The 24,710-nt window shown below is 38.0% G+C and overlaps 1 protein-coding gene across 2 annotated transcripts in view; it reads right to left on the bottom strand.

Annotated features, from left to right (window-relative positions):
* LOC138053483 (polycomb protein SCMH1-like) overlaps window positions 1–17,201 on the bottom strand; it is a 26,000-nt gene extending 8,799 nt beyond the window's left edge. Inside the window, exons 1-7 of one of the 2 annotated variants that reach the window (XM_068900113.1) lie at window positions 16,896–17,201; window positions 15,546–15,689; window positions 11,802–12,015; window positions 11,226–11,281; window positions 10,370–10,456; window positions 1,880–1,934; window positions 763–1,017 (exon numbers count right to left, since the gene is read on the bottom strand). In XM_068900113.1, the coding sequence (XP_068756214.1) occupies window positions 763–1,017; window positions 1,880–1,934; window positions 10,370–10,456; window positions 11,226–11,281; window positions 11,802–12,015; window positions 15,546–15,614 (736 nt within the window). In that variant the 5' untranslated portion in view covers window positions 15,615–15,689; window positions 16,896–17,201. Of the gene's footprint in view, window positions 1–762; window positions 1,018–1,879; window positions 1,935–10,369; window positions 10,457–11,225; window positions 11,282–11,801; window positions 12,016–15,545; window positions 16,045–16,895 lie in introns of those variants that run through there. The other variant, XM_068900112.1, reaches the window with a different exon arrangement.
* Between the last annotated feature and the right edge of the window lie 7,509 nt (window positions 17,202–24,710).

Below are 24,710 nucleotides of genomic sequence, written 5' to 3' on the forward strand. Positions count from 1 at the left end.
TGAGCAATTAGGATAACAATTATCGCATAATTTTGGTACACAAATTATCTGTTTTAAATCAAAACTTTTTTTAAAAAAATTATCGGAAGGAAAAAAAGACTTAGCTAAAAATACACAAAGCCCCTTACCCAGAGATGTAAAGTATGATCTTGAAAACAATAACTTGAGAAACTTTTTTAATTGACGTCGTTTTAAGTTGAGTGATTTTTCCATAAACTATATAAGACGTGTTTCATATGCTGAAGACTTTCTACCTCTCAGGTGTTTTTTCTAGTGTTACTTTAAAAACCTTGCTATGTTCAGCTTTCTCCACAAAAATATCCCTGAATCACCCATAGGAAATCGGAATATCTTGAGACCCACAGAATGTACGCACATTAACAATAGTAGGCACCATCCTTAAATAATAATTATTATTATTAATTTCCTTTTATCTGAAGCGATGATAGAGCACACTAACCAGCCCCAAGGATTGGGGCCTAGGGTTAGGATGTGTTGGAAGTCTATTTGACAGATAAAGCCTTTCTTACATGTAGGATGTTATTATTATTATTATTATTATTATTATTATTATTATTATTATTATTATTATTATTATTATTATTATTATTATTATTATTATTATTATTATTATTATTATTATTATTATTATTATTCTGAAAGGGTATTTTACCTTAAATGAGACTTATAAGACTAGTTTGGATAACAACAAAATGAACAAAAATTAATAAAAAGACCTGACATTAAATTTGAACCACTCACCAGTCTTGTTTGACCCTTGTAATTTTGGACTTTGTAAAGACTCTTTATCCTTGCTTGGGTTCTGGCTTTCCCTCAATTTTTTTACAGCTTGTTCAAAACACACAGCAGAGCAGAGACCTTTGCAGGAGATGACCTTTTTACCATCATTGGAAGCAAAGTCTTTCAAAAGAGCTGATTTTTTGCACCAGGAGCACACCTTGGGCATATGCAAAGGATAATTCTCTCCAGGTGAGGCTGTGAAGGTTATGTACACACCTGAATGGGTTTGATAAAAGAAAATTTGACACTAGCTAGGACGCCACAGGAATTGCACAATAATGAGAGCAAGCATGTTTACCCACCATAGCCTAGCAGTAGTTTCAATAAATACAGACAGGCAATGAGCAGCACTGGCTACTTCACTCAGAAAAGAAGTGATATTAGATAGATAGACAGATAGATTATTGAATATAACAAGTACTCCAGTTTTTCCCTGTGACATACACGTAAACCAACATTTGATCAATAGTGCTTTTACTCATGTCATGTGATCAGTAATCTTGTTTTTCCACCAAAACAAAAGAAAATGTTTGCATTATAATAGAGTTCAATTCCCGGAGGATTAGTTGGGTACACCAACATGAACGCCGTTCCATTGGCCGCCATGAACATGAAAACACTCTATATATTTATTTATTGCAGTCTTCCAAATTAGTTGTATGCTAGAGAGAATTAAAGAGAGTACATACATTATTGTTATTATCGCTCATCGTCATCACCATCATCGTTACCAACTATTATTAACATCACTACTTCAATGAACAGTTCAATACTATCTGAAAGTCTATGCGGACATTTGGTCACTTCCCATGGCCTAAGGTGTACACAGAGTGCCAGATATGCCTTAAATTGATTCCCCCTTTATTCCATACTAACTGATACTTTCCAGAGAACTCTCCTATCCACACAACAACGCATTCTCACAATAATATGGGATTGGGGTGTTTACCACATGAAGGTTTCATTTCTCTGGCAAAAGCAACCTTAAAGACTGACTAACATCTCACTACCCCTAACTTTCACTTTGTTTTCCCACTGTCTATTTACTGCAACAGGTGACTGAACTTAATTTCATTACCTTCTTTATTGACCATTACATCTGATGAGCTGGGAACCTCATTTGGCCCACTTTCCTGAAAGAAAGAGATACTTTTGTGAACATAACTAAAAGCAAATCATTCACAAAATGAAAAGAGGAGGTATCCAATATATCTTTGCCAAGTGAACTTAAAGGACATTTTTGAGCACCAAACTCATCAATATCATTTATATCCTTATTAGCTAGTGTGTGTAACCACAAGGCCCCATTCTGGTCAGGTGAATGAATTTAGAAACGCAATGAAAAACAAGCTGAAAACCACACGTTTGGAAATGATTTTACACCTGTGTGTAAAATACTTCTTAATTTGCACATTCATAAATCTAGCCCAGAAAATGAAGATACACAACTTTATTTCATCACACATTTTACAATACCTGCTTTAATTTAAACCAACCTTATTTTTTGCTACCTTTGAATGCGACAGTAGAGTTATTCGAAGCCCCCAAAACACAAAGGGCAATTCCTTTGGAGATGTAATTTCAATAACTGGCAGGTACAAAAGTCGGACGAAATCAATGAAAAAAAAACGGATTTGCAAACCATTAATTTTGATGTTTGCCTAAATTTCATCAAAGGTTGGCTTAAAGATTAGGGTAAGCAGTGGCAGATCCAGACCTGGAGGTAAGATGGGGGCCAGCTCTCAAACATTTTGTTTTTGGCCTTTCACAGTTTTGGTATTTTATAGTGTTTTGGTGGCTTTGGTCCAAAAATAAGGGAGGGGGGGGGGGGGGGGCAGGCCCCTCCCCTGGATCCGCCACTGTTGAGGGTGATTTCTCGAAGCCTTATAATTTTTTTTTCCCATTGATCTGAGGTCCAGCTGCTGGGTTTCATCAGGTTCCAAACACTTGAAAACCATAAAACTTCTCGGCCTACAACCTTGTGGTTTCAAACCTGATGAAACCTTCGCAGTTGTTTTCAAAGTAGTTAATGAAATCCTTCTATATTGAAACAATTTTAGAGAGAGATTTATGTGTATGCAATTAACAAGGTAAATTCCCATAAATATCAGAAACTCATATTGTATCAATGACTTCAAAACTTGGCAAAACGAAACAGGACACACAGACAAGAAAATGTACTGTTTTCCACATTTTCCCTTACAACTGAGTGCTTCACAAGCATCAGAAGTGTTCACCACAAAGGACTGTCCCAACAAAACTTAAGATCACAGTAAACTTTAACCAACAATTTGTGAGAAGACAGAAGTCTATGTTGATCCCCTAAGCTCACAAATTGAATTGTTGGCATTCCCAACAATTTCCTGTGGTAAAACCAGACCTGATAACAACAATAGAAAAATACCAGCTCATTACAGCACAGTGTGTAAGTGGCAATTAAGAAGGCGAGATAGGAGAGTTGCACAATTGCAATCAGTACCAAAGATCTCTTATACATATAAGTTGAAAAAGCTTCAAATCTAATAGCCTCCATAGCAGGCGATAAAGTTAGGAGTCCTCCCTGTCGTCTTCCCCTTAAACAGGCTGCACATCAAACAAATTCAAAATAGCACATTTTTGTCTCTTCAAAAATCTATCTAGCCGCATATGAGAACCCCCTGTACTGTTATATCATTATCCAATGATATTGAGGAGCAAGGATGGCACAGTCGGTTAGTGCGCGGCCTTGGTGCAAGAGGTCCTGAGTTCGATTCCCGGATTTCACATCCTTGTTTCGACTTCTTTCCTTTCCGTGTAGCTAAGTAGCTTTAAATACCCGTAAAACGGAGCACTTATGCAGAGGGAGGAGTAAAATGAGCGCACCGTCGACCTCAGGTTTGTTAGTTGCATTACTGTTACCAGTTATCGACGTTAAATATGCTTACTAATTCACTTTTTTTTTACTTTATCCACCTGTTATATTACCTTGACTAGTGCATAGGAAACTTCAGCCTGCCAGTTTCAAAAAATCGCGGAAACCTTTATATCCATGCGTAACGGCAGTGGAACTTTGATTTTATAAGGAGGTTGGCACTTTGGCCAAATAAACGTGAATAATAAAGACCGCTAAATGAGCCATTTATCAAAGGTGTCACTGAGTATGTTCCCCTTATTCATGTTTATCTCCTAGTTCATCTGCACCATTTAAGGGCCCACAGACGGATTTTTCGCGCGTTGCTAAGGAAGTGAGATGTTACTTCCGGTAACTGACGTCATCATATCATGAGCTGACAAGAAAACCCACTCAAGCAAAAGTCACCGCTCAAACTGTTGTTTCCATCGAAGCTTTTTTCTCGCCCTTCCTCGCGCTCGTTTTCAGATCAACTGCGCATGCGTAAACGAACTGACTTCTGGTTTGAGAAAAAAGCTAAATTTCCGGCGGTTTTGAATTGAATTAAATTTTTTTTTACATGGCATGTTTCACCCCCAAATACAGAATATAGCTAAGCATTGATTTTTTAAAATCATCTCTTTTGAAAAAGTTATGGGTATTTCAGTATCGTTTACGTCTTTAAAAAGAACACTTTTCAAAATAAAAAGAAAACCATGCTTGGCTGGATGCAAAAACGAATACAAATTATCAAACCATCGATTAAATACCCAAATTGCGTGGCACGGAGACAAATTTAGAGTTTTCTTTTATTGGTCACATGACCATGGACGTGGTATGACGACATCATATTTAGGGTCATTGGGTTACAAAATTGGAAACTGACCAAAATAATGCCAAATTCTCTCAAATTACTTAACCATTACATCCTTAGCAACGCACCCCAAAAAATACGTCAGTGGGCCCTTAAGGTGGGTCACACAAATAACATTTTAAGAAACAGTAACTTTTGCACACAGTGTATTACCAAGCAGCTATAATGTTAACACATGAAATAACAAGATTTATGTGCTCAATACTGGATGTAGTAGATTACCATAGCAACAGGGAAGACATCCAAAAACACCCCATATTTTGTCTTTAAATGCTCCTACCTGATAAATAAACTTGAAAATTTTCTAGCTGGAAAGTGGTGTTTATAACTTAAAACTCTATGCAAAAATATAAAAACAAACTTATGGGGTGGAATCATGGCAATCTTGTCATAGGAAAATTTAGGGCAGCCTTGAATTTTCTTTGGACTTTGCAGGGAGCTTTCTTTATAACTAGCCCACTAACCACCTTCCAGCAATAAAAAAATGGGGGTTACAGAGTTTGTTTTCGCAGTTTTTTTAGCCAATTAAAGACAAAATATCATTTAGGGTATTTTTGTCTAGTACACTGTAGCTTCATACCTTAGTGGCTTAGCTCATTAATTAAGCAAACTACTTTAGGATTACCGGTAAATATCCAATTTGTAATCACTGAAATACCAACCCTGAAACATGTCACAAGCCTCCACAATATTGAGGGTCTTTTCAGTGAACTGGAATACATAGAGGATATTACATGGCCGCGTGGAGATACAAAATTTCTCTGAGTGTTGAAAAATATTTCACGAGTGAGTGCAGTGAATGAGTGAAATATTTTTCAAAACAAGAAGAGAAATTTCATGTCTCCAAGCAGTCATGTAATAATAACTATTTATTATATAAACACCAATGAAATACTAAATCAAGGTGCAATTTTCATATGTAACCATAGCAACAGTGAGCTTTTCATGTGTGAACATAGCATGTTTTGCGCGAAAGCTCACTTGATATTTCATTGGTGTTTATATAATAAATGTAAGTATTACAGTATTTCACCACCATAACAATCTTTCACACGTTTTCAAGTAAGTGAGGGCAAGGCTTATATCACTCAAACTTAATGCAAGAGCATCCTCAGTGTTTGATTATCCTTCAACCCCCTTGCCCCTTTTCTGTCCAGTACTTTTTTAATCACTTCCAGTGAGATGTGAATCCCAGAGGCTCAGGTTCAGGTCCCACTGGAACATCTCCAATCATTTCAAATAAATATTTATCAAAATTGATTAAATACAAATATAACATCGATAGAAAGAATAAAAACATTATTTTTTTTTTTTTAAAAGGTAGCAAGAAAAAGACCTAAACATAAATTATATTTACAATACCTAGGGTAAAACGAAACTTTGTGACTTTTGGACAAAGCAATGACAGAATTATTTTGTTACATGGATTTTAAACTTCAGAGTTTCCATGTCATATTGAAAGATCTACAGTATAATAATTACTTATAAATAATAATTTATAAAAACCATTAGTTGAATTATTTCAGTCTGACAGAGGTACATTTAACTATTTTTTGGCCTAACTAAAACTTTGCCATTTATTTCATGGAAAATAACTGCTATAGACATGATTTTCGAGACCTTTTTGGTCCCTCCAACAATTTATGAACACCCAGTAATCTCTTTCCTCTTCTACTGTGTTATCCTTGTCAAATCTACTCTTGACTTTCAGAAGTTTTCTGTAACATGGTTCGCAGGTCACTAATTTCATAATGCGATCTGGCAGAGATGAGAAGAGTGACCTAAACATAATTCTGTTGAGTGTTCTGGGATCTTGCTCACTGTTGTCTGCGATGTATTTTTCACACACAAAACAAACGGAACATTCAATATTCTTAACAGGAGGTGAAACCATCTTACGACTGAAATCTTGACCAGTCCATATCTTGATGTGAGCAAGATAGTCTCTGTTGTCTTCAGAAATAGCCGCACGCACAAATATGTCACGTTGCCGAGTCAGTCTTTCCCAACATAAGAAGCAGACCTTTTGGATACCAACACTCTTGGGTAAATTACTAAATAATAATGGAAATTTGCTTCTCCTCAGTTTCCCTTGTTGAGAGTCATTGTAAACTGGCTTTGAGCAAACATAGCAATCAAACAAAACTTTTGCCGCATTGTTGAACTCTTGGCTTTCAATTTTTGTCACTGACTGTGAAACTAAATCCCTGGCAGACTTGCTAAAAACATGATTGCTAGGTACACTTGAGGAGACAGTCGCTGTGGTATTATCAGAGGCATAAGGCACATCTCTTGTGTTCATAACTTGTGCAGGAGAGGATGTCCGTGTTTGCTGATGCCCGCCATTAACAGAATCTACTACCTGTGACGACATTTCTTTGGGAGTGGCATTCGAAGGTGTGCCCTGTTTGGAGGTGGTTAGACTCTGGTGGCATTTCTGGCAAACAGCGGCCTGAAAAAGCCATGCAGGATGACTTCCAAACAGATGAGGGTGCTCCACACGAAAGACAACTTCTGGTTTTTGGACAAAGTAGTCAGAACACATGATGCAATTCCAGAACTTAAATGTCATGTTTGTCTTGTTGCCACTGTTAACAACAGGCAGATTAGCCACCACACAATATACACCTTTGATGTTGGGTGGCTCAGCAAGGAAATGAGGAGCCTAGGGAGAGGAGAACAGAGGTTTCATGATCAGTCATAGGAGTTAGCTGTGGCTGACATAGACAAACTGCAGACAAACAACCCAGGGATGAACAATGAAAAAATTAATCTTATCTCGTTGAACAAACAACTTAGATTGATCAGCGGTTTGTCCCCAATGAACAGTGGAGGCCCTCTAATGTTTTCTGGGTTCCCAAAGCCATCAGTGAACGTATACAACAAGTGTCACAAAAAAAAGAAATACTGTAATTACTGTTTGAACTGCTTATAAGAAAAATCAGACACAGCTAAGACCAACAACAATCATCTCCCAAAACAAACCACGTATGACAAATTAAATGCAACATGAAGTAAGCTACACAGCTTTATTAGCAAACACTCTTGAATTAGGTTTGCACTTTTTCACATACATGCATATAAAAAAACTAATTAGTAACAGTAAACTGCAAATGCCAAGGTTCATTTTATATTTAAAGAACAAAAAGAGACTGGTGGTGTTTTGAAACCTCTGCTCTCACACAATTACCCACAGGCAATTAACAGATAGACAGCTTTAAAATGTGCCATGTAAATTAGTAGCAGAAAAGAAAAAAACACTAAGAATTATTTAGCAACAATAAAATTAATGTACAGTGTACTACTGAAATAGGAAATATTACAGCTCAGTTGTATGTGTTTTATGATGTTTTGTTGATAATGCAATAAAACACAAATGTCATGTTAAAACAAGTTAAAACTTAATTAAACAACACAAAACAAAATGGTTAAAGGGAAAAATGTTTTACCACCCAACAACGTCGTAACACTTTCTATCACAAAACAGTTATTACTGTTTGGACAGGCCTTTGCAGGACAAAGGTTATTTCTATAATAATTATATGTACATGTATGCCACAACAAGTTGCAAAATTGTTGAGACAATTTCATTAAAAAACACCTTTTCTAGCTTCCAATACCTGCCATATCTGGAATTTAAACCTTTCCCACTTCACTTCCCCTCTCCCCCTGTAAATGTTGACTGTTTAAGTTTGCAACAAATTTTTGGTCTTGCTAGCAACACTGATAAGGGGGGGAGGGGGGCTGCAGTGTGAGAGATAATGGGTAAATTAATAACGCCCCAAGAAGGTGAAGTCTCTCCACTATTTTTGCAACTTGTTGCAGTTATGACACTGTTACAACTCTTTGACTTAAGTTATCCCAACCTTTGCAAAACGATATACATGTTATTATTACTTATTGAGTACATTGCATATAATGTTTACCCATTTGGTTAGCATTAGCAAAGGATAAGGTTTGTTTCATTATTGATAAAACAAAGACCCATGTGCAATCTATTATCTGTGAAAGAAACAGGCTGCAAACATTCTCTGAATAGATTAATTACTATTAATTTTTTATAGTGTTGAGAACATTGCAGGTACTTGTTAACATGCAACAAATTACTTTATACTTAAAATTAATTAATTTTCAAACAACATGCATGACACAGTGCTCAAAATTTTAAAAAAATTCCAGATTGTCCATGTTTCAAAAGCCAGGAACTGGACATGTAAATTTGGTTGCCCGGTGAGGACAATGTGCGAGCCGGCGAGCCATGGCTACCAGTGGCGAGCCATGCAAGTCATGCAGTTACTGAAAGCTAACCATTTTAAAATGGATGCTTAGACTTAAATACTCTTTATCAGCCCATTTGAAATGGGTGCTTAGACTTAAAATGCAAGACTCGCATGGCTTGCATGGTTCACTAGCTCACAGATTGTCCAACCCCATTAGGATGAAACTCCCTACAATTAAGTGCATGCCACGTTTAGATGCAATCACATTGCATTGGAGCTTGAGTATTCCATAGAAAAAGTGTGCACCTGTGGTTTTTTTTGTGGAAGTCTGGGTTTAAGTTTTAGCATTTTTCAAAGTGGAGTCTCTGATCTCCATCATCAGCTACATGTTTGTGACATTGTCTCTTGAATTTTCCCAACTGAAAATTTTTTGTAAAAGCCAAACACAGGAAAATGCTCAACAGTGGCAAACTAATTATTATTATAGTTATCTTCACACTACTATCAGACATGACCATAGAAAACCGACTAGTGAGTTGGGTGCTGCATAATGCAATTCATTTTCTAATGGTTGGGTTGTCTGTTGTTTTTTCTTTGGGCAACCAACCTTTCCATTTTACCTAAAACTAGTCGCCTGGAAAACTTTCTGGTTGTCTGGACCAACCAGAACGACTGCTAATTTCGAGTACTGCATGACATCTAGTTACAAACAAATTCTTTTACTTTTAATCAAAATGAACATACTACTTATTCCTCTGTCCATGTTATCAACAGTGTAGCTTACCCATTTACCATATATGGTTTGCAGGACAGTTATTAGGAATGATTAAGGACGTTGCCTACTAATTAATTCAAAGGTATTTTTGCCCGGTTTAAATACTGAATATGCAAGAAAAGCAGATCATAACACGTGTTATTGAAATCCACAAAGAAAATTGGGGGAGATAATTAATCAACAATTTTGTAAAAAGCTTTAACATACAAAGCAATGTACATGTATAGCGTTCTTTTCCAAGTGGAAGCTTAGTTATCTCTGAAAAATGCATGGCTACCCCCAATTTTCTTTTTGGATACCAAGAGAACTGGCTAAGTTCTGTTATCTCCGCATAGTTTTGAACCGCAGAAAAATATCCCATATTAATAAGCACCACTGATAAGAAATCTGAATATCTTGAGATGCGCAGAACGTATGCACACTAACAATAGTAGGCACCGTCCTTAATTGAGTTTTAACCTGAATCAAATAATCCACGCATAAATGCAAGATTGCTTGCTTCTCAAACAATACCTCAAAGAAATAAAATACAACTCAAACTTGTACATGCACTCTTTGGAAGATACCCACAAAGCTGCCTAGCTAGGTGGGTGCGTAGCCACTAAACTTAGCTGGTAATAATGCACAACACACTCAAAAAGGAGCCTTAACACGGGTACAAAAATACAGGTATGTGTTTCTGATTAATTAATAACTCAGCTGGTTTAGAACAACTGAATTCCCACCTTATTAATTAACAATTACTTTTACAGTGTATTCCCAATTGGCAAAGCCAAGACATTTCAGGTTGAAACAGATATTGATCCAAATGAGTCACAAAAAATTCTTACCAGAGCAGGGTCTGGCTTGATGGTTTTACTGGAGGTGTTTACAGAATCCTGTGGCAAGGACGGTACTTCAACTGGAACACGAGAAACCTGAGAAAAAAGAGAAAGTACTGAGTTGTACAGGATAATTTTGACACTTAACCCATTGAAGCTTGTGAGTGAGACTTAACTCTGTCTTATGGCAGACGATTTTACTCGTAAAGTGGGAGCATTCTAGGGTGCCCGAGGAATGAATGAGTTAAATAATATTCTTGTTGTTCAACAAACATGACAATAAAAACAATGCCAATTCAATGCTACAAAACCATGTTTAACACAATGCTAACACAATCCAACGCCATGCTAATTAACACTAACATAACGCTAATAAGATCCAGTGCTAACACAATCCAACTCAAACACAAAATTTGCCAACCAAAACATAAGATAACTAACCCAAGTTGTTGCAAATGCTTGTTACTCATTGTTAACTAACTTAAATTGCATTTAACTACATGGAAAAATGTTTGCCAACATGAAAACAACAATCAACCATCAGTAAAATAAAATGTCGCTGAGCTGTCGTCGGCTACAACTATTACTGAAAACAATTAAGCGACATTGATAGTGTAGTTAAAAGAAGGAGGAGTTTGTCTATGATATGCCCCGTAATGTTTCCAATCCAGATCCAAACCCTGTACATGTATGCAGAACCGCCTTCGAGTTACCAGTACTCAACTTATTATTTTTACCCATTTTCATAGTCTCTAATATAAGTTCCTGAGATTTTTTACTAGTCTACTAGAAAGTTTCAATGGGGGAACGGGGCCTGTTGTTCAAATTTACGCCAAAAGTCTTCCAAATGAAGCAATAAACTTACTGCATTATCAAATTCTGGCAATGGTATGACTGCTGCACTGCTTTCATTTTCCAAACCTAAAGAAACAATAACAGACTAATAAATCATGAGAAAACAGCCTGCAACAATTATTACAATAATTATTTTTATTTTTATCAATGAAAATAAAGTGGGCAGGGGTTTCAATAGGGGTTAAAAACATATGCACAGGTGGTATACCATTAGTCTCCTCTCACTACCAGCTACATCGTAGTTTGTCTTGATTTTCACTAAAATCCTATTATAAACTTGTCAAACTGTCACCTACAATTAGACAGCACAGACGGCTATTTCAAAAGTTTCTGAAACCCCTGAGTGGGTGGCAGTTTTTAAGGAATACAAGATACACTTTGCATTGAATGTTGTCATTAGTACTAAGACATTATTGCAAGGAAAATGCCTGAAGGTTGGGTGAAGTGATAAAAATTTTCCTTTGTTACTTTGTGCAAGCTCTTAGTTTGGCAAGATGTCATACATTATTGTCATCTTTCAAGCAAAAATTAATAAAGAACTTACTTACACTGTGCAAGCAAGTCAAACATATTTAACTTTACCAACCAGGAATTTGCACCACAACTGGATTTTGCCCAGCATTTACATCAACAGCAACAGCATCTTTCTCTATTTCCAAAGGTTTAGCAGTCATCTGCTGAAGATTTTCATCATCCTCTGGCAATAATCTGATTTGTAGTTCTTCTACAGCCTCACGAGTGATTTCCTCTTCATAACCAAACATTCCCAATAATTCATTCATGGTACTTTTTGCGTAGTCCTAGAATGCACAGTGAAATACAGTATTTTAATAATTTTCAAAATTTCACTAAATAATTATTATTTTTGTTTACTTCTTGCAAGCTAAGGGTTCTAATAAGGTGGCTCAAACCAGCTCTAAAAATAATTATTATTTTGTTATTTAACCCATTGACTTCCAGGGGTTCCTCACTGACAAGTAAAATGGTCTAGCGTTAGACAGAGTACACTACTAAGTATGGCTGGTTCAGGCTGGCTTGGGAGTCAAACGGTTGAGGAGGCTGGAAAGGGTTTTCAGCCGAGAGCGCATGCATAAGCCACACACGCAATACTGAAGCTGCTCACGTCAACTTATGATTCAAAACGGGTCACCTGAAATAATAAAAAAACCGCTGCAGTGCTGGAAATTAGCGGTTGTCCGGTCGTCTGAGATGACCAGAAAGTTTACAGGGCAACCAGTTTTTGGTAAAATAAAACGTCTAGCAGCCCAAAAAAAACACAACAGACAACCCAGTCAAAAGTAGAAAATGAATTACCGGTAATCAATAATAATAAGCAGCCACATGGCATACAGGAAAATGCAAAAAAGGTATGCGATGGAGCATGGAGATCAAAGTCACTATTTTGAAAATATACCAAAACTTGAACCCAGATTTCTGCGAAAAACCGCAGGCAGACAACAGTCAAGATTGTTCACCATGTGAAATGTGCGTGTATAATAAAGGTTGAAGTGTTTTGTCCTCACATTCTTTAGGGTCTAAATGTCAACTTTAATTAGCAGTACAGAAAACAAGTTCTCTTTCACAGAGTTAAATGTGGCGTTTTTTGATTGGAGTTCAGTCTCCAGCACAGAAATGAGAAGAAAGAGAAAGGCAAATCAAAGATAAAATTCATACAGAACCAAGAAGGTAAAAGCGGATGTTTTTTGTGTAATGACTAGTACAAGTTCATTTAATCGTACATAGGAGATTTCCTAATGGGCAACCAAGGAACACCTTTGAGTCAGAGATTGGTTTAAAGTGAGTACAATAATAATAATAATAATAATAATAATAACAACAATAACAATAATACAATAATCAAGTTTATTTAAGTGTCAAGTGTATTTAGCCCAGGGACAGTAATATTATTGAAGACACCATAGAGAAATCAAATCAAATCAGCTCGTATCAAATCAGATGATGGTTTTTGAAGAGAGGGGAAAAGAGGAGTACCCGGGGAAAAAACCTCTCGGAGCAGGGTTGAGAACCAACAAACTCAATCCACATACAATGCCAAGGCTGAGAATTGAACCCAGGCCACATTGGTGTGAGGTGAGTGCTCTCACCACTGTACCATCCCCGCTCCATAAATAATATTAGTATAGCCAACAAGATGCACTCATTCTTATGATGTAATTGGTCACCATAGCAACAGGAAAGCCATAATTATTTTGCCTTAAGATGCTTGTAAATATATTTTTAAAAAAACTTGGCTACCCCCTTTTTTATAATTGCTCGAATGTGATTAGCAGGCTGGGATAAAACCCTTTACTACGTTAATAAGCAAATTTGAAGCGACCAATCATGCAAAATCAGCCTAGGCAGAGGTTTTTTACAGAATGTACATGAATTTCTTGCTGTGTCCATTTGGTTGTCTTCTTTATGACTTTCTTTACCATTCGTGTTTTCTAGAGGGAAAAAAACATGAACGGTAAAGACAAGCAAAATTATAGACGCAAGATAAAAAACCTCTGCTAACAGGGTAGAAATTAGCCAAGATGTTCCAAAGAATTTTAACTTCGCATGCTAATAACTTCTATTATGATATGGAGGAGAGTGTTTTACTGGGAACTAAACCACTCGTAGATTCCATACGCCACTTCATCCGGGACCCAAGTGGCGTATTTTCCGTATGTCACCTTTGTGAGTGTCGTATCGTTCAATGACGTCACGATTCCCACCTTTTTTATAAAGCCCAGCCGTATTTGTAAAACTTGACAACTTTGAAACACAATAAAATCGGAAATATTCAATAATATTTAGTCTCCATATAATAAAAAGAACATTACACGTTGGCTCGAAGATATGAATTTTATGTTCTCGTGGAAAGAACAATATCTCACTCGTGAGATATTGTTCTTGCCACTCGAACATAAAATTCATATCTTCTCGCCACCGTGTAATATCCTCTATTTAGAACAAGGGTTACTAAGTTTGTTGAGACAAAATATAAGGTGTTTGCAGACGTTGCTATGGTAACCGATTTAACATACATTACTGAGACATAAATAAATTCTTCAATTTGCTCTCACAAAGGGCCAGGTTATCGCTCAAAACATCAGCTTAATAACAATTCTCTTTAACGGTGGTTAATTTGCCATTATTGACTCATTTGATAAAGCAAAATTTTTTTGTACATGACTGTGATTGTTTACAAAAAAAATTGTTGTTTCTCCTGCAAGGTTTTGGTCTCTGAGGATGAAACCTAGAAGTCCCCACATAAAGGGTAAAATTATGTATCTAGATTAGTAGATATTGTAAGCGAAATCTATCTCAATTTGCTCAACCGGGCGCGCAAGGTGGTATCACTATTGCTTCAACAGGTGCACAAGTGGTATTGGTATTGTTCTATGTGAGCGAGGTGTGTTAGGAGTCGCAAAAAGTAAAAACACATGGAGAACCAAAGTGCTGTTCACGTTAGCAATTGAAAAATCAAACATTGAAGCAGATCTCATGCAAATCAAGTTGCCTGGCTCAGAAATTGATTTTGTTCAGACACAAATCAGAAAATTATAGGGGTAAGCGACGATTTGTCAGAAGAAAATCAGAAACAGGGGCGACATGTTCAGCAAATAATTTAAAAATATCTCGACTGCCTTTCACACTATCTTAGGCTGGGGCAGATGTTGTGAAAACTACTACTAATAGCTAACTTGTTGCCAAATTAATTATCTGGCAAGCTAAAGAATTTCAGCCAAGGGAGAGGATGGCAGGTCTTTGACAATTTGTCTTAACAAAATAACCAATTTTTCATGCTGTGATGTCATAAATGTCGGAAATATACCGTTTGATTAATTTACGACGTTAACAAACTTTTGACATCCAACTCTTGGATCTGTATGAATGAGGGCGGCATTAAAATTCGACTGGTAGGAATCTTTTTGCAGAGGTACCGCAAAAAAATGAAGGGGTAGGAAAGGTCTTTTTAAAGGGTTAAGACAAAAAAATCCTACAAGTTTGAATCTACTCATCCATACCACGGGGTTGACGTAGGAATCGTAAATGTAATTGAACGTCCGTTACGGTTTGCTTGGATGAAAACGATTTTGTTCTCCCACATCATCACCGCCAAAATAAACTACCCAACACTGCTGGCGCTAGTCCGACCTAAAATCAAATCGAAACATTTCGCCGGACATCGGCAATACTGTCCGCAATATGTTACACAAGAAGAGAGAGAAAATATGTTTGTCATCAAAGCGCAACTTGCGCGCTCCCCCCAGGACTAAGAATTGGAGCAATTAAACTAGAGTATGCACATATTCGGCTTACCTTCATTTATTCGGCTTACCTTCATTTCCTCGCTAAATTTCCCTCCATTCTGCTTGTCTGAGGTCACCACAGCTTCCCTTTCCGACATTGTTTACTCACACGCTCAAATCCAATATGGCCGCCGAAGCACAGTTGAGTTTTTTTGCGAAGATGAAAACTTCCACTGAAATACGATTGAGGACAGAGTTTTACCACAATGTGGAACCCCAGCGAAAGATTTCTACAGCTCTTATTTGAAAGTGCTGGTTGTCAGAATACTACACCACTTCACCAAGTCGCCGTCCATGTGCTTTGCTTGCATGAAAATAACAAACATGGCGTCCTATTTGGCGGGAACTTTGCTCGATTCGTATGTTCACAAATTCGACATAACTTTCAAAAAGCGTTTAGTGCAATGTTTCTTCACGGAATCGCCGCATAAATGCTTGAAAAGGTAAGCTTTTCCTCACCTTGGTAGAATTCGCCAATTGCGAACCACCTATATCGACAAGTCGACAAGTCGACAACTAAGAGTACCTCCTAGGGTAGGGTTAGGTCCATTCGAATCATTCACTGTAGAAAGTCTTTTAATTCAAAATGGTAACTTTTATCACTTTACTATTTCCTTGGTTCTTCGATGTTTCACTTGGATTTAAAATTGTTTTGGCAAGTGAACACTTGCATGGCATGGGAAACTCTACCCCTCCCTCGTTGATGAAGAGAAGACTCCAAGATGGCGGAGATTAGATATTATTCGATAGATAGGAATAAACGTACAACCAGACTCATTTGAGTTCATATGGCAATCTTATCGCTTTTTTCGATGAGACTTAAAGATAGAAAAGAGATGTGTATAATCATTAAACGCTGAAGTCCAATTCTGGCAAACGCGATAGTCGTCAGCTTGATTGCGTCGAATTATGCAAATGTCGTAAAGTGGAAGAACGATAATAAAGGGAAACACTATCTCTTGTTTTTCGATTATCGCACGCTCTTCTGCAGCTGTCTGCTGAAAACAACGCCAAGCTTTGTGTTAACAGTCCTCGGCCAATAAAAACGAAAAGCGTTTGAGGCCTCAGCGAACGAAAATACGAACATTTTGTTGCCCGAGGATCGGAGACCACGAGTCGGCTCCTCCGGTGAAGTTCGCGTATTATAATTTACGTGCATACTTAACAATCGAATATTACGATAATTGGATCTAACAGTGCTTCTCTGAAGTCTCTCCCGGCCACGTAATCATAAACCAAACATTGCCGGCTTTCAAAAAGTCCACAGGAATCAAGACTCCTGCGGACTGCTGCACACGAGTTTTATACTCAGGAACACATCGATCTTTAAAACCATCCGTTTTGATAAAAGACACCATTAAACAAATAAATCAACTTACCTTTCTTGCTTTTCGTTCCTTCAATTTTCGTTATAACGCAAATGGGGAGAGTTACAGCCTTTCCTGAGTATCACTACGTTCATTTCAATTCATGCTATCGATCACTTATCAGCAGGACTGGGACAGTGTTTACCTTTATTCGGAACTCACGTTCTTTTAGCGCATGTTGCATGAACGAAGCAATACTCGATAACTTATTTTCTATAACCATATGACGGTTTTTTCCTCGGTTGTCTGTAATCTTTTCACCACCGCTCGCGCTTCCACAGCCAGGATAACGGGTCGGTTTTTTTTCACGCAAATTGCGCAGCCGCACAAACACAACTGATCAACAGGCGGACCATCACGATGGGTTTCTGGGTAGCGATATGGCCGCTTCGAAAACGTTTTTACATTTTGTAAAATACTCAAGATTGAAGATAGAAGAACTTAATATCTGTGCTTCCAGGGCATATTAATGAAGGAAGTAAAAACGGCACAACATTCACACGACCGATGCGGAGCGACGGACCGTCGTGATGTGATTCTGGGTAAAATGAGAGACATACGCAAACTGCAATTTCAACTAATATCGTCTTTCATAATTTTGAGGATAAAATAACGCGATTAAGTTTCTTTGATAGCTTAATTTAATTCATAAAAACATATATCTTTTAAATGATTGCCATATGTCTTTTGTATAAGTTGAGTGTTTATAGGAGCAGCGTTGACCCGTAAACTCATTCCCAGGCTTCGAGAGAGCCTTTCCCTCAAATAGCTTACTGGACGTTTCACCTGAAGATTGTCAAACTGAAACTCGACGTAAGAGCTGGGATACCATAAGTTCCTTTCCCTGATATTCTCCTTATGCCGTGCACAAACCGCCAAGTTGAGCTAGCGTTGTCTTTACGTTTCGTTTCGGTATGTCTCAAGCTATATTCTTCTGTTTCTGAAAAAAACGCTTCTTGTGAAATTCACAAATTGGTCCCCCTAACCTTTCTATTATTGATGATGGGCACGAGTGATGTTTTGAAAGTTCTCAAATTGCACTGGCCTACGGCTGGTTGAGAACTTTCAAAACATCACTCGTGCCTATACATACACCCTAACCCTAACCTTAGCCCACACGATTTCCTGGACATATAAATATAAATCAAATACACTAGTAAGCTGTGCCGGAATTAGCTTGTACTAAGCTAGTTTAAAAACGGCAGATCATTAACTTTGATTTACAAATAGAAATATATGGACTGCCCAGACTGTTTTTCTTGAGAAAGATTGTTCCTGAGATGTAGCCAAGAATCAGGGAAAAAGGCTCTATCACCAAAGGTTTGTTGTTTGGTCCTTGGCACAATGAGAAGGCAGGCACTGGTAACACGAGCGTAAGCAATGAGTTATTGTGGAGCTGGTTGGCAGAAAATCTCAGACGTATTCAGCGGCTAACGGAATGTTGAGAGCTTTGTAAACTACAGAAAAAGCAACTGGATATGAAAGACTCCTTGGGGACAATAAAGGTAAACAAAGCAGAGGAAATATGATCAAATCTGGCAATACTGAATATCAATCGAGCAGCAGCATTGCTCAAAGCATTGAACACTTTCTGAAGACGAGCTGTCAGATGTTTGGCAAAAAGAAGGGAATCGCTGTCGAAACCAAGGCGTGAACCAAATTCGTTACTGGGGAATTTCACTGGGCAATTTTCTACATCGGGTAAATTTGATGCTTAACGATAACGTGACAGAGCCGAGGCGTACAAAATGAACATAATATGTCCCATACAACCAACTACCTTGTGAGAAACCACAGCTTACATAAAAATCATTAATGGGAAAACGTCGTTTTCGGCTGGATTAATAAGACGCGAACCACTCATGGGGCAGAGCCAATAATCCAATCCAGCAGTCACGGGGCTCCTGTCCGTTGAAGCTATCCCCAAGGACGTTGAACAGAATCTGATGATCTGTCTATTAAAAGCATCTCCGAGCCTCAGATCGGGCAGGAATACTGAGATGTACAATTTTCTGATTAACAAACAGCTTTTATATTGCCGCGTGCCTGTTCATCCCTCAAACGGAGTTTTCCTTCTTTATTCAACTTACACGACGTACAATCTACTTCGAGTGTTAAGTATTTTATGAGTCAATGAGTCAATGAGTTAGTGCAGTTCACCAAACCGTAAAATGAAAGCTAAAATTACAGAGAGTGCTTGGGCCTAATCACTGAAACGAGGGCTTCGGCTTAATCAATAAATTATTGCTATATTGACTGTGAGATTCATTGACTCGTGACTCATTGACTCATAAGACAGGCATCCTCATCTACTTTAACTTGAAATCTACTTCAAAGAAATGAAACATTTTAAATATGCAGAGGAGATTCAGAATAGACGACAACCTCGTTCCCAGTCTCTCTCTCTTTTCCTCCCGGAGGAAAAGAGAGAGAGCCTGGGAACGAGGTTGAATAGTCGAATCGATGCCGATATCCAATGGACTAACGAGACAAGCTCCTGAAAAGTTGAATTTTTCAGAGTTTTTACATAGCGGTACCCAGCAAAACAACTGAAAGCTAAACGTTTTCAAAGAGGTTTTTCGACCTAAATACTGTAGATCAGTGCGGCTTAGTGCTCAGAAGCGCTATTTCTTGTTGAACTAAAGCTTTCACTCTGCTTGTTTCTTAGAGCGTTGTAAGCTTGTATTATTAAGATGAGACGTTGCGTCGTGTAATTGTTGTAGAAATGTCCAACCTCTTTTTGAGAGATGGCCATCCGTTAAAAATAGGTATGTAATGCGTACATGTTTCTAATGAAAGCATTGTTAGCGCCCTTCCGCGTACTTCTAAACGTCGGAATTGATCCAAACTTTCCACAAAAAGAGTTTTTTTTCTTTTTTGGATTTATTCAGAGAGTAATTTCGCTTTCCGGCGAAAAAATTTTTAGTTTAGCAACGTTTAACGCAATCGTTTACCATATAAGGTCAAACTACGGTATATGAGCTGATAACCGAGATTGAGTAAACCAATCAGAGCACGTGAAATGCATTATCCGAGGTTGAGAATTTAAAGTGCCCCTGCGACCAAAAAATCGATTCATATTTTTCTTTGGATTTCAAAACTATGTTAGCAAAACACTAAGTAACCCACGTTTTAAGCCTTGATTTCAAAAAGACGTCTCTTTATTTTAACTGTAACTTTCCTATTTAATGGTCCGCCATTACTAACATTATGTTCTTGAGAGAGCTGGATCGAGGAGAAAATGACGTCAAAGGCTCACTAGTTTAAGAATGTAATACGTGTGTACGCCGCAGAATTAATATGCAGCACGGGGGTTTTGGGCTTTCAGACTTTTAAACTCACGCTTTGCATATATAATAAGCTGCGTTAACACGCTGAAATTTTAAGCTAGTGAGCCTCTGACGTCACTTTTCCCTGGATCCAACCGTCTGAGGTCCAATCGGTCAGTTTTGAACGTGAGTAATCGCGGACCGTGAAATCCAAAACTTACACTCAAAGTAAACGGCCTTTGGATAAAAATCAAAGCTCAAAATTTTGCCAGTCAGGTGTTAAGCAAACACACTTTCAAAATCTGAAGGAAAAAAGGAAGTGGTTTTTTTGATCACAGGGGCACTTTAATAAATTGTTAGACCTCCCAACTCAAATACGTTTTCCGATTGGAGGAGAACGTGTCACTTGCCAAAACTCACTAACTCCCTAGGGAAACAACGACTTGAACTTTCGCACATGATCAGGTCGTGTACCTTTGAAACAGCGGCAAATTCGGTGTAAAAATCCGTGTATTGTTCTATTTTGAGTTGGGAGGTATAACAATAAACACTTAATGACCTTGGCTCTACTTGTAAGCTGACTGCCGGTTCAATAATTGTTCTCTCTGCAAAACTGTCACAAGATTCTATGATATGTAGCCTTCTTGTAAAGGAATTCACAACAGCTTGCACTATGACGCCATCACACCAAGTGCCTTATACGGACATAGTGTTCAAATACTCTAACTACTCCCTAAAACCTAGGAGTTAAAGTCATGTGGATAATATTTCATGTTCAAGAGGTGTTCAGGATCCATTTTGTCTTGCAAAGAAAAAACTGTTAATTTCTGGTGATGTTGAAAGATTAAGTGAATTGGGCTTGAGGCCGCTAGATGTTGGTGGTGATGAAGATTGCTTCTCTAAAGCCGTTTCACACCAATGTTTGGTACCGGGCCAGATTGCCACATCTTTCTGTTTGAGATGCTGTTATTTAGAATTTGAGAAACCACCTGGAACAATTTATCGAAAGTGATACTGCAAATTCAAGACAGTTTCAAATGAAGAAATCCAGACTGGAACTTAAGTAAAGGAGCTTTAGTTCATAGTGGGAAAGCGATTGACTGGACAAGAACTGCTTTTTTTCAACAACTCTGGGAAAACGAATGGCAAATTGTTAATTAACTGGACGGAATTATTTATTCAGCACAAGAGGTTTCACAATAGCGGTTTTCCAACTGTCGGGGACATGAATACTGGAGTGTGCAAGAACATCAAGCAATTGCTTTACGAGAAATCAAGGAATAGGCCAAGGGATCTTGAGGTATCAGTCACACTGCACGGATAAGTTTGCAAACATGTTCACTGAACTGGTAAGGGCGAGAAGCTTTCACGGCAGCTCCTTTGGCTGGAGCTGCCGTGAAATTGGAACACTGAAAAGAACCTTAACAGAATTTTTGCTTTATACCAAATCCACGTAGAATTAAAATGACCGGTGATAAGGTCACATAACAAGGTTCCCAAGATAGATATATAGAAAGCTACAAACGAAGAGGAGCTAAGATGGCGATATTCACGAATTGAGCGATGATCCCGTTGGGTGACCTGTGTTTTGGTTTCACATTCAGAGTTCAATTGTTAGATTTGGGATATAAAACATGAAGTTTTGAGATTTGCAAAAAAAAGTCGTTGAGTTTTCGCGATATCTTGGTTTTGTGGTGAAAATACAACACGTGAGAGCCAAGGTCTTACCCATCCAAAGATAAAATAGCATGCAAACTGAAGAGTAACGAAGTGCAATACCGGTACCACCCACCGTCAGATCGGCATAAAATAAGACAATTATTGAACTCCGTTTTCGCTTTATCCGTTTAAGATCTACGACGACAACGTCGACAAAAGCGTCACCTCAAAATATAACTTTGCATTATCGTATTTAAGTCTTTCGCGATTTTTCCACCTCGTTTACCTCGTACAACGTTAGTGAGGTATCCTAAACTGAAAAATAAATTAGTATGAGTGGTTTCAGAGTGAAAATAGAGAATGAAAGATTCTCTGTTGCATTCTCACGTTGTCATCAATCATTTCGCGTCGTTGCTTTGCAGGTAGGCTCAGTCTCCAGCCGTGGGTGTGTCGGTGCGCCCGCGATCCTGGGGAGGATCGCGGGCGCACCGAGACACCCACGGCTGGAGACTGAGCCTACTTTGCAGGGTACCGCAAAAAGATCTCCTTAAATGCGTGCCACACGATTATTTTTCCTCTTAATCTTTTAACACAACTATATTATACATTAATCTATTCGTATTTGAGCTATGGGCAACACACACAAGTCGCGATTAAATAAATTAATTTCAAAGCAAAATAAGTGCATCCGAAATATTTTCATTGCACACAGTAAGGAAGGCTCTGTCGAGCTCTGCAGGGCCCGGTTGTTCAAAAGCCGATTAAAGCTAATCCCAGATTAAAAATTAAACAAGAAAATTATTTCTCCACTCCCAATTGTTGTTTAAAGCTGATATTCGGCAAAACTTTACATTAAAAGAACTCAATCGTGGAAAACAAAAATAAGCAAAAGAAACTTTCACCAAAAAGTTGAAAATATGAAACAAAAGTTTACGCTAATCCTGGATTAAGTTAATCGGCTTTCGAACAACCGGGCCCTGGTCCATATTACAAACTTCTCAACATTCTAAAACTGTTGTTCATATAGAAAAGTGTTCACTGGTTAAGAAAAATTTTAAAACGCAAGGTTTCGGCTTCCAGGCTAAAGCCTTTAAAAACTAAGATGTAAATCCGCGAGATGGAAGTATATACAAACTGGAAATGTGAAAAAAATTGTAAAAACGGTAAAAGGGAAAAATGCTCTAATCTAAAAGAATAGAGTATTGTTTTGGCAAAGGCTTGGAGTTATTGTGTGCTTCATTAGTGTTAGCGGTGTGCCAAGATTCCAAAGTTTTTTGAATTTGGAAGTTTCCTTTGTCAATTACTCTGGCATTGTTGAAGTCAATAGAATGATTGTTACGCAAAGCGTGAGCTGCAATATTAGACCCAGTTTTACACATTTTTAAGTTTCGAATGTGTTTCTTTTTCCTCGTTGAAAAACACCTTCCAGTCTCACCAATGTAGCTCCAGGAACAATCGGCGCAGGGGATTTATACACCACATTGGTCTGAAGTTCATTTTTAAATTAAAGATTGACGCGTTTACTCACAAAATTCTCAACAATATTCTCTGATTTTGTCCTTCCCGCAGCGAGTATGCATTCTTATAATACTGCCAGGGGAGGCGCCGGGAATTTTACCTTAGTGGGGCATAACTGGGAGTACCACATTGGTCTGAAGTTCATTTTTAAATTAAAGATTGACGCGTTTACTCACAAAATTCTCAACAATATTCTCTGATTTTGTCCTTCCCGCAGCGAGTATGTATTCTTATAATACTGCCAGGGGAGGCACCGGGAATTTTTCCTTAGTGGGGCATAACTGGGAGTATGTGTAATATTGGCGTGAGAGCGCCAATGACCAGTGCCGAAGGGACGCCAAAGTAGGGGGATCCGGGAAAATTTTGAAAATTTAAGTACTCCAGGATTCAATCTTTGCCAAACACCAGGGGTCAATTTAAGACTCTAAAACAATGGCCAACACGAAAGCTTCGGCTACTTTGGTCACGGTACACGTATCAACAAACTTGAATATTAGATTTACTTTTCATTATTTGTTTATTTATTTATTTTGTAAGCCATCTAATACTGTATTAACTTTAAAAGTGTGCAATAAACTTGAACTTGACTGTTTTAACCAACATTAGTATAATTACATAGGCGATTATTGAAAATTCTCTGCGCTCATTGGCGGCCTTTGAGGTGATTATTACGGGATAATCACCAAAGCGGTTTTTTCAAAATGGCCTCAAGCTGTTTTGTCGAGGTGACAGACGAAGAAATTAACTGTTTCAGAGAAAATGAATATTTTTCAAATAATCACCAATGCAATTATACTAAAACAATTATTCACCTCGCCTTCCGCGAATAATTGTTAAATATTCTTCAGCGTTTTGTAGCGTTGTTTCTGCCGTCGCGTCGTCACTCTCTAATGATTCTTGAAGTGGAATAAACCAACTGCCCCGGTGGACCTGCATGGTTTGTGGATCACCCTACTGACCTGGTCCATGCACCATCTCTGGGGATAACCCCTGATTTTCCAAGATTTACTTTACCCATGAAAGAAGCCTTACTAAATTACAGGAATTGCTCAAAATAATGGGCCGCTTCCCACGGGTTTGTGGGAACAGGGGAACACGGCTTATTTGAAGTGCGGAACAAAGAGAAAATATCTTAGGGAACAGGGGAACGTAAGCCATTTTAAGGGACAAAAAAGCTGAGAACAAGTCGACTCTCGGTAACTCAAACGTCGCGCTAACTCGAACCAAAATCGATTTTCTCAGGATTTTCGTCATAAATTTACTGCAATTTTACCATCGGTAACTCCAACCTCCCTCCCCTCATATACTTATTGTGGGAACAGGGGCAAGCGATGACAAAAATGAAAGGGGCTGGGAAAGGGGTGGAAGGCCAGGGAGGAAA

Source organism: Montipora capricornis, chromosome 6, assembly GCF_036669925.1.
Source record: "Montipora capricornis isolate CH-2021 chromosome 6, ASM3666992v2, whole genome shotgun sequence".
NCBI lineage: Eukaryota > Metazoa > Cnidaria > Anthozoa > Scleractinia > Acroporidae > Montipora > Montipora capricornis.